The sequence below is a fragment of the Hippocampus bargibanti genome, linkage group LG11 (genome assembly GCF_051943395.1).
Source record: "Hippocampus bargibanti isolate YZ-2025 linkage group LG11, ASM5194339v1, whole genome shotgun sequence".
Taxonomy (NCBI): domain Eukaryota; kingdom Metazoa; phylum Chordata; class Actinopteri; order Syngnathiformes; family Syngnathidae; genus Hippocampus; species Hippocampus bargibanti.
Genome location: NC_142744.1, coordinates 23781897 through 23792022, shown reverse-complemented (window position 1 = coordinate 23792022; position 10126 = coordinate 23781897). Strand labels below are relative to the sequence as shown.

General features: G+C 43.5%; 1 protein-coding gene across 1 annotated transcript in view; it reads right to left on the bottom strand.

Moving 5' to 3' along the window:
• The window catches only part of rbp1.1 (retinol binding protein 1, cellular, tandem duplicate 1), a 7267-nt gene extending 1012 nt beyond the window's left edge, over nucleotides 1-6255 (bottom strand). The window contains exons 1-3 of the mRNA XM_089009132.1: nucleotides 6020-6255; nucleotides 5608-5786; nucleotides 2816-2917 (exon numbers count right to left, since the gene is read on the bottom strand). Of these exons, the coding sequence (XP_088865258.1) occupies nucleotides 2816-2917; nucleotides 5608-5786; nucleotides 6020-6092 (354 nt within the window). The 5' untranslated portion in view covers nucleotides 6093-6255. The remainder of the gene's footprint in view (nucleotides 1-2815; nucleotides 2918-5607; nucleotides 5787-6019) is intronic.
• Nucleotides 6256-10126: the final 3871 nt, after the last annotated feature.

The window sequence follows — 10126 nt, the reverse complement described above, 5'->3', positions numbered from 1 at the left end:
TAATCTTCAGAACTACAGTGTATTTGAAACATATTCATAACTGGATGTGTAACAAGAAAGCATATTATCCGAATCTGAAGCCATTGTTTGGATTCACAAGCAATGCAAGACGTCTTGGCGTGAAGTCATTTTTATTTGCATTTGAATAAAAAGTGACATCGGCTGTCCTTTAATACACAGTATGGAATGTTAATAATTTTCAAAATCATCGCGCTTCAGCAAACAAAACAAAGTCCTCCCTATCGGTGGTGCCTGCTTTTTGACGAGGGGAACGAGAGACTGAGAATTTTTTTTCTCCGGTGGAGTCTGTTCGTGTGTTCTCACAGGAGACAGGAAGATTCTCATATTCCTGGTGACACCTCCTCGTACCGGCGCGGTGGAGCTCCACGGCATTCTGACTGACTGAAAATACGGCTGTGTTCGACGGAGTTCGCTAGGTGAGTGATGCGCTAGCAAGCAGCCATTGTTTGAATGTATTGTGGGATCCTTTTATGGCCAGAGGGTATCCTATTCATGTTAATCCACGTATCTGGGGGGTTTTAACACAACTTTATTGGATGTTATCATCTGGTACGGTTCTGGTTCGTTTCTGGTTCTGTTTCGGGTGGTTCTGATCACGGTGCATCTCCATAAAGCCGGACCCAAATGTGCATTGACGGACTAATGCACGAGCCTATCCGATGCTTATACAGATCGAGATATGTCTGGTTTACCGCGCCGCGGGCGGAAGTAGAGTAAGACCGGTAGAATTCTAATAATATTCACGAGAGGTGGACTCCTGGAATTCACTGTGCGCGAGGGCTGGTGGTAAAATTGGAAAATTGAAAAAAAAAAAAAAAAAAAAAAAGATCCAGACGTTATGTGTTAAAATGCAGCTGCAAAATCGATACTGGATTCTCTATGAAATTAATACATTAATTTTGTCTGTGTAAGCTCTGAGTCGTACAGGAGTGGTCCAACGGTGAGAAGGTTTCTTCAGCCGTCATCTGTACAAATTTGAAGGTTTCGGACGTTTCGCCTCCTATCCATGAGGCTTCGTCAGCGAACTAAAGTCTGACTGGTCGTATCGGCCCTATTTATATCTCCCTAAAGTCCAGCCATGGCGGCGCCGGACATAGCTATGATAGGTCCCTACTCTCAGGTTGGGGGGAGCAGAGGACCACTCCCTGTGGCCCCGCTGATTGTTCCTACATTCCTGACTAACGACTGGCCAGTGGTTTGTTCCTACATTCCTGACTAACGACCAAAACCTTCAAATTTGTACAGATGACGGCTGAAGAAACCTTCTCATCGATACATTAATTTTGGTTGATATGTGCTAGAATAGTGTTCTAAAAAAGTTTATTTGTCTCACAAAAATCTTGAACAAAGAAAAGAGTGGGGGCGAGGGAGTCATTTGAACCGCTAGTGAGTGCGTGTGCATGTGCATGTGCATTTATTGTGTGTGTATGTGAACGCGTCTCGTGGCTGGAGACTAACACAGTGGGTGTCTTTGTCTTTGTTCTTTGTGTTTGAATTAACACTGCGGGTGTGTGCCTTTTTGGAAGAGAGTTAACAGAAGGAATTTGTTGGTGAATTGGGGATTTGAGATAATTTTTAATTTATTTTTAAGAAAAGCTCCAATTCAAGATTTGAAGACAAAAAGGAGATCTTGAAAATAAGGTGAAAATGTTTAGGGAGCCAATGAAGGGATGCCAGAGTAGGAGTTAATATAAATGCTCCCTCTTACGAGTACCAGTCAAAAGGCGAGCAGCAGCTTTCTGGACCAGCTGGAGATGCTTCATGGAGGATTGGCTGACTCCAAAGTAAAGCACATGACAGTAATTGAGCCGAGTTGTGACAAAGGCATGAATTGCTGCTTCAAGGTGCTCATGAGAAATGAGAGGTTTTATTTTAGCCAGCTGCCAAAGATGAAAGAAGCTGGTTGAACAACAGCACCAATTCGTCGGTCAAGTTAAGACCCGAGTTTGAGACTGTTGATTTCAGATAAGGAGCGAGGGGGCCCAAGTCAACAGGATGAGATGCACAATACATCGGCCACTCTGACCAAAAAAGATACATTCTGTCTTCTTTTCTTTGAAGTTCAAGAGGTTTTGTGCCATCCATAAATTGGTTTCCTCCAGGCAGGATAAAAATGACCATGAGAAAGTGTCTTTTTTGCTCAGTGGGACACAGATCTGGCAGTTATCTGCTAGCAGTGGAAGTAAATTCCATGTTTTCTTTGGATGGGATCCAAAGGTAGCCCCCAATTCATGTTCTTGATCAAATAATTTTGTCTTAATCAGTTTATGTGTGATTGTTTCAATAATGTGTTTCAATTGTGTGGGAGGAATGATGTGCGTCGTGTGGAACGGATACGGATTGTTTTTCATCATTTTTGACCAGGACATTCATCAAGGAGGAGACTGTGCTGATCGGCAGCATGAATACAGTACTGTTTTTTGGGAGGAATGTCGCTGCCATTCGACTGCCATCGCTGGACACCAAAGGGGCCATTGTGCTTTTTTGCGCCTGTAATGGGCAGCATCTTCACAGCCCTGCTTTGTTCAGCGGAAAGGTCAGTGCCGTTGGACGGTCTCATCTCTCTTTGTATGTGGACTCATAGAAATTGTGAATGGCATTTCATTGTCAGCTAACGTGCCATCAGATTTCCAAATGAACTTTTGGAAATTAAGATTCTCTGGCAGCACACCACAAGAAAAGCTGGCTTGGAATTGCAGCGTGCGTATGTGCCGAGAGGCACTTCTTGACTCGGATATTAGTATCCAAAACGTGGGATTGATATTCGTAGTGGGAGCTGATGATGTGTACTTACCAGATGAAGCTCGTCTCCCTCCACCCAGTGGGTCCAACCTCTTCCCTCAATCTCCCCTTTCTGCACGCATACCAATTTATCTCCTTCCCAGGTGATGGTGGTCTGGGGATGCAGATTAAGACAAGAGATGAGTATTCCATAAATTTCACTTCCCAGTCATCAACCCCTACAGAAGCACTCATCAATAGTAACCGCTGTTAAAACACGTATGTAAATATGCAGCTTGTCATTTTATGATAATATCAGATCACAAATGATCCATGTGATATTGGCCCTCAGCCTTAAAAACATTAGAGTTTATCTGTGATCAGGATAGCAAACCACAGTTTCTATCTCAAGGTATAAAGGATGACTTTTCAGAATCAGAATCAGAATCATCTTTATTGCCAAGTATGTGGAACACACAAGGAATTGGTTTCCGGTAGAGCACGCTGCACAAGTATCATCAGTATCATCATACAGTTCCATTTGGGCTACTGTTCAGAGAGTTAATGGCTTGGGGGAAGAAGCTGTTTAAATGTCTGCTGGATTTGGTGCGCGTGGATCGGTAGCGCCTGTCTGAGGGGAGTAGCTGGAAAAGGTGGTGAGCAGGGTGCAGAGGGTCCAGTAGGATTTTTCGCGGCCTAGTTTGGATTCTTGCAGTGTGCAAGTCCTCGAGAGTGGATAGGGCGGTGCCAATGATTTTTTCCGCCGTCCTAACTGTCCGTTGAAGTTGGATTTTGTCCATTTTTGTGGCGGCCCCGAACCAAACGGTGATGGAAGAACACAGGATGGATTCGATGACAGCCGTGTAGAAATGTTGCAGCACCTCCTGTGGCAGGCCATGCTTCTTTAGCAGCCTCAGGAAGTACATTCTCTGTTGGGCCTTTTTCAGGATAGAGTTGGTGTTGACCTCCCACTTCATGTCCTGGGAGACTGTGATTCCCAGGAACTTGAAGGTCGCAACGGTTGACACCAGGCAGTTGGATAGTGTGAGGGGTAGCTGTGGTGATGGATGTTTCCTGTTTCCTTTTCAGCAGTTGTTCTTCTTTTCCTTTGGGCTTTTCCCTTCAAGGGGTCGCCACAGCAAATCAGTGTCCTCCATCTTTAGAGGTTTGAGGTCCGCATGTTAGTTTTGGCCAAGCTTTGATGTGGGATGCCCTTCCTGACACAACCCTCTGTATTTATCCGGGCATGGGACCAGCACAAGAAGACATATGTCCCTTTGTGGCTATAGAACAAGCAACTCGCTCAGTAAAAGGCTCCAAAACACAAAATGGTCATCAGCACAGCAACATTCAAAAAGCAAAAACTGTTGAGAAAAGGCTTTTGGTTTGCACAGTAGATTTTGAACTTGCACATTTGAATGTAGCGCCAACAGTATCAATTGACGTTGTTTTTTCCCGTGTTCCTGACCACATGCTGATATTCGTGATACATTTTTTATGCAGTCCCACATTCCGTGTTGCTTTTCAGCCCAGCTGCTTGTATGCAGTGGATTCTCCACTTCCCAGTCCTTTTTGTTTTATTGTTTCAGAGCAAGTCAACGTTGACGAGTTAAACTAGTGGAGATCTGAACACATTATTGGCTGGCACCACCGGATCAGGAATGAGCACTTTAGAGGGACAACTCATATTCGAGGTTTTGGAGAGAAAGTCAGAGAGGCCAGACTGAGACGGTTTAGACATGTCCAGAGGAGAGTGACTATATCGGGAGAAGGATGCTGAGCCTTGAACTGCCAGGCAGGAGACCGAGAGGAAGACCAAAGAGGAGGTTTATGGATGTTGTCAAAGAGGACATATGGTAGTTGGTGAAAGAGAAGAGGAAGCACAAAACAGGGTTAGATGGAAAACATTGATTTGCTGTGGTGACCCCTGAAAGGAAAAGCAAGAAGGAAACAAATATTTCACATTGGAGTTTTTGTCATGCTACGAGATTGTAACAATCCTGAACTGCTCCAAATTATGTACGACGCATAGGCGAGTGTTGTAATGTAGTGTTTGTTAGACAGTACTGGTGGTTTTTAAAATTACGACGTGACAGAGAATGCTATTGTGGGGTAGATGAAGTTGGGCCTACATCGTGAACTTGTCACGGATTTTTACCGTTTGTAAATATTATAACTTCTCATGGTTCTCAGTCGGAAAAGGGTGGAGTGCCCTCTCCGGGTCGGGGAGGAGATTTTGCCTCAAGTGGAGGAGTTTAAGTATCTGGGTGTCTTGTTCACGAGTGAGGGTGTAAGGGAGTGAGAGGTCAACAGGCGGATCGGTGCGGCGTCTGCTGTGATGCGGACTTTGTACCGATCTGTCGTGGTGAAGAAGGAGCTGAGCCAAAAAGAAAAGCTCTCAATCTACCGGTCGATCTACGTCCCAACCCTCATCTATGGTCACGAGCTATGGGTCGTGTCCGAAAGAACGAGATCCCGGATGCAAGCGGCCGAAATGAGCTTTCTCCGTCGGGTGTCCGGGCTCTCCCTTAGAGATAAGGTGAGAAGCTCGGTCATCCGGGAGGGGCTCAAAGTCGACTGACACTGTCACGCAACCGCACAATCCAATGAGATCAGAGGGTAATGTGATATTTTTCATTTTGGCCCCCTATTTGGATTGGATTGGATTGGATTTGCCTTTATTAGTCTCGCAGTGGAGAAATTTACATTTCATAGCAGTAAAGTTATGAAAGATATTTGACTACACTCAAAAGATTGGAAACTGATTTCTGCACCCACAAAAATAAACATATTGAATGAAATGTCGATTGCTCTTCCTCGACATTTCAAATCATCATCTTCACATTGGGTCATATCAATACTCACCATACATTTCCTGTCATCCACCCCGGACAGATCCTCTTCAAACTCCTTGCCCACATAGAAATCCATGTTGTAGTTTTTGAATGTACTGAGGGTTTTTATGATGATATGATCCCCTTCATGGACAATGTCTTTGTCTGGCTTCAGCAAAGTGGCAATTTTACGGATGGCAACATTAACATCTGCAAGAAAGTCCCCAGAAGAAAATACATTATTTGTTCTCAGCCAAGACATTCTACACATTTTACTTTTCATGGTTAGATGATATGGAAATCTAGTCAGCACTTTTATTTTTTAATTTGGAATAAGAAAATTATAATCTGTCAATCATGCAAAATCACCAATTAGTCCCTCTGCGCAGTAAAAGAAGCATGTCAGTTGGAAGGGTTTGGTGATTTCTTCCTGACAAACTCACCAAGAGCCTTGAGGTACTCCTCAAAGTTATCATTAGAAATCATTTTCCAGTATCCATTCAGATCCACCGGCATTTTGGCAGCTTCTCCAGGGGTCTCCTTACTCTGAGTGGTTGAGGAGGTAGCAGTGGAAGGCCAGTTGTGTTCGAGAGCAAATCCTGCTGTCAGAATCTCCTATTTTAAGCAAACTCGAACCCTAATCCGATTACGTGCCAGGTTTTCAGTATTCTTTTCACCTCCCATTTCCCAGCTCATGCTAAAATCACCCAAGCCTTGCGAGAAATTCATCCTTGACTGGAGCTGCACTGGTCCACATAATATACAATGCCTGTGTGTGTTTCATTTCCTAGTGTCCTTCCAACGTCTATGAGGAATTAGGATAAGTGCACTTTCTTCATATTCATACATATAAATCCATGTGTTGGCCCTGAGCTCTGATTTATTCTAATGAGTAACACTCAGTCAAAACAGAAGATAGAGCAACTCAACACAGAATATGTACCTACTGCATTAAAATAAACTGTATGAATAGTTCTCCAAGCACAATCACCTAAATTGAAAAAAAAAAAACAGACAGACAGAAGGAATGAAACAAGATGAAGGCCTTGGTTTAGTTGAAAATTTCACTTTGTTTGCAAATCTCTCTTTGCACCAAAGTTCTTTATGAGTTGAAACACAGGCTCATTTCAAAAGAGATGCCAATGATCCTTCCAAAGTCAGATGAAAGTACAGTAAAGTCTCGTTATATCGATATCGGATATATCGATAGTCCCGGTTATATCGATACTATTTCTATGCACGCAAGGAGAAAATTACATTCAAACAGGGTCGGATATATCGATAGTCCCGGTTATATCGATATTTTTTCGGACTCCCTTGAATATCCATATAACGAGACTTTACTGTATCTCCAATAATTTTACAGCTGTTAGCAAAATCTGGCAGACACACAGTGACAAAGCACCTAAACATCAATGCATTTTCGATAGTGCTTGACCTCATTTTGGTTGCAGGTGAGCTGGAGCCTACCCCAGCACCCTCAAGGGGTGCTGCAAAAATGGGAAAGGACTTCACTTTAAAGGGAAACTGCTGACAGAGCTGTTCAAAATAACAGCAGTGCAATCAGACTAACCAGAATATCCCTGGTTTTTAGTATATTTCTTATTGTTCCATGCCAGACAAGTTATCAGTAGGTGTAATGATATGAGCAAATCATATTTGTTTGTTCGACTAGCGATGCCTGGCTATAGACCAAACGGAGCATGCATTTCTGCGACTCACTCGTACGAGAGTCTATGAGAGGCTCACACATCAATTGCTCCGACCAACACGGCAGTTCTAATAAAGAACGGACGGAGACGATTAATATTGCCTAGGGTGAATTAAGCGGGTTGGGTTATGTTGTTTATATGTGAGTGCAAAGCTAATGGGTTAGCGAGGATGACACCCAGACTTTTGACCTGAAGAGAGGGGGACACGGTGGAGCTGTCAATAGTGAGGGAGAAACTGTTGGCTTTGTTTAAGGTGGGTTTGGTACCAACAAGGAGAAGTTAATTTTTTTCGCTGTTGATTTGAGGAAGTTATGGGTAAACCATGATTTAATTCATGAGAGGCACAGTTGGGTGTGCTGGAGAGGTAGAGCTGGGTGTCATCTGCAAAGCAATGGAAGTGTATACCAAATTTACGGAAAATATTGCTAAGGTGGTAGGTAATAAAGAGGAGGGGTCCCCGGACAGAGCCTTGGGGCACACCAGAAAACGCAGGGGAGAACTGTGAGGTGAAGAAGTTGATTTAGATAAACTGAGAGCAGCCAGAGAAATAACAATAGAACCAGAGAAAGGTGTGGAAATGTATGGAGGAAAGTCTATTAAGCAGGATGGGGTGAGAAACGGTGTTAAAAGCTGCAGAGAGGTCAAGGAGGATGAGGATGGAGAGTAAGCCATCTTCTGCTGCCATAAGAAGGTTGTTTGTGATTTTCAAGAGAGCTGATTCTGTACTGTGGCCGGGGCGGAAAGCAGACTGGAATTGTTCGTAAAAATTGTTTTGAGTGAGGTGAGAGTGAAGCTCAAAGCAAACATTTTTTTTCAAGTATTTTGGAAAGTTATTGAAATCGTTGGGACCTGTTCCAGTTTCTTTTAAGGATTTGGGTGACACCTGCAGTTTTGAGGGCGACGGGGACAATTCCAGTGGATAGAGAAGAGTGAATGAAAGGAAGAAGAGAGGGGAAGCAGGATTTGATCAGAACTGTGGAGAATGGATCTAACTGACATGAAGCATTCTTGGATTTAGTGATGAGGTGTGAGATTTTAGAAGGACGGGGGACTTCAAAAGAAGATAATAGTTTACAAGGTCAGGGGAAGTTGGAGGCGGGGAAGGGTGTAAGGGGGCCTTAAGTGTTGGTGGATTCTGTTAACTTTTTCACTAAATAATAAAGCAGGGCGTTGCAGGTGTCCGAGGAATAGAAGTGGGGGGGAAGGGAGCCAGGATGTTGAATGATTTTGTTGTAAACAGAAAAGAGAGCCAGAGTATTACTAGTATTAGAGTAGATGAGTCGAGAGTTGTATTGTGATTTTGCGTTTGAGATAGAGTCCTTGTAGTGGGAAAATCGAGCTGTATAGATGTCTTTGTGGACAGTGAGAACGGTTTTCGCCATGTTTTCGATTTAATGGAACGGAGATGAGTGTTTAACTAGGGTCAAACACAGTAAATAATACAGAAGGAGATTTGACAGGAACAATGGTATTAAGCATGTCGGTGAGGTCCGAGTTGTAATAGGGAACCAGTTCGTCCGGGGAGGAGTTTGGGTTCAGAGTAAATGTGGCAATCATTGAATAAAGGGAATCAGGGTTGATGTCTTTGATATTTTGAAAGTTGATAATACTTACAAGAGTGTGATGGAAACATTAAATGTGACAAGGAAACGGTCTATTTTAGAAAGTTCATCAGCTGTATAGTTGTAGGGAGCAAGACCAGAGCAGCAAATCAGGTCCAGGATGTGTCCTTTAGTGTGTGGGGAAATCTGCAAATTGATGTAAGCCAAGTCTATCGAGTGAGGAGATGAAGTCTATGGTGAGCAGAAGGGTGGAATTGTCCATGTGTATGTTGAAGTCTCCCAGAATAATTATATTCGGTGAAAGAGAGGAGAGGTGGGTGAGGATAGCAAACAATACATTTAAAAACTCAGTGTGGTTGGTGGACGGTAAATTGTGGCGAGGATTGTGGGAGTGGGTCCGGAAATTTGACAGGCAAGGCATTCAAACGAGCAAGTTTTGGACAGAGAGACTGGGAGGACTTTCCATTTATCACAGTAGGAGATCGCTAGGCCACCTCCACGGCTGGTGGGTCTTGTTTATTTTCTGTGAAATCTACTGCACCTACTGGTAACTTGTCTGGCATGTAACAATAAAAAATAGACTCAAAACTTGGTCACATTGCACTGCTATTATTTTGAACAGCATTGTATGTTCGTCAGAGTGTCACTGACTTCTCAATCAGCTCACATTTGGGACTTTTTCTTTTGGGACAAGTTTCAGAATGCTTTTGGTTTTGTCCCTGTGTATTATTCAACCAAATATGAGCGGCCTATATCCATTTTGTAAAAGTGTGATCTATAGTTACTTGTAGTTTTTTATGGGGACAAAACATATATCCAAGCAGCCAGGAACATCGGAACTGAATGACTATCGGCCTGTCAATCTGACATCTGTCGTCATGAAGAGTCCATTGAACGCCTCGTGCTGAACCACACAAAGAACATCACCGGAGTCCTCCTGGACCCTCTCCAGTTTGCTTACTGGGCAAACAGGTCTAGGGAGGATGCAGTCAATATCGGCCTACACCACATCCTTGAGCACCTCGACAACACAGGGACCTACACACCTTCCAGCTACTCCCCTCAGGCAGGCGCTACCAATCAATGCGCATGGATTGGTAGCGCGGAGGAGGCGATGCATAACAAAAAGTAATGGCTGCTGCCACATAATTCAGCAATTACGTGCCAGCAGTTTCAGTAATGGCTTACTGAAGACCCAAGGATATATGTCGTCGTACTACAGTAGGTGTGAATTTATTTTACGACTGTAAGAGCATCTGTGTTTTATACTTCTACG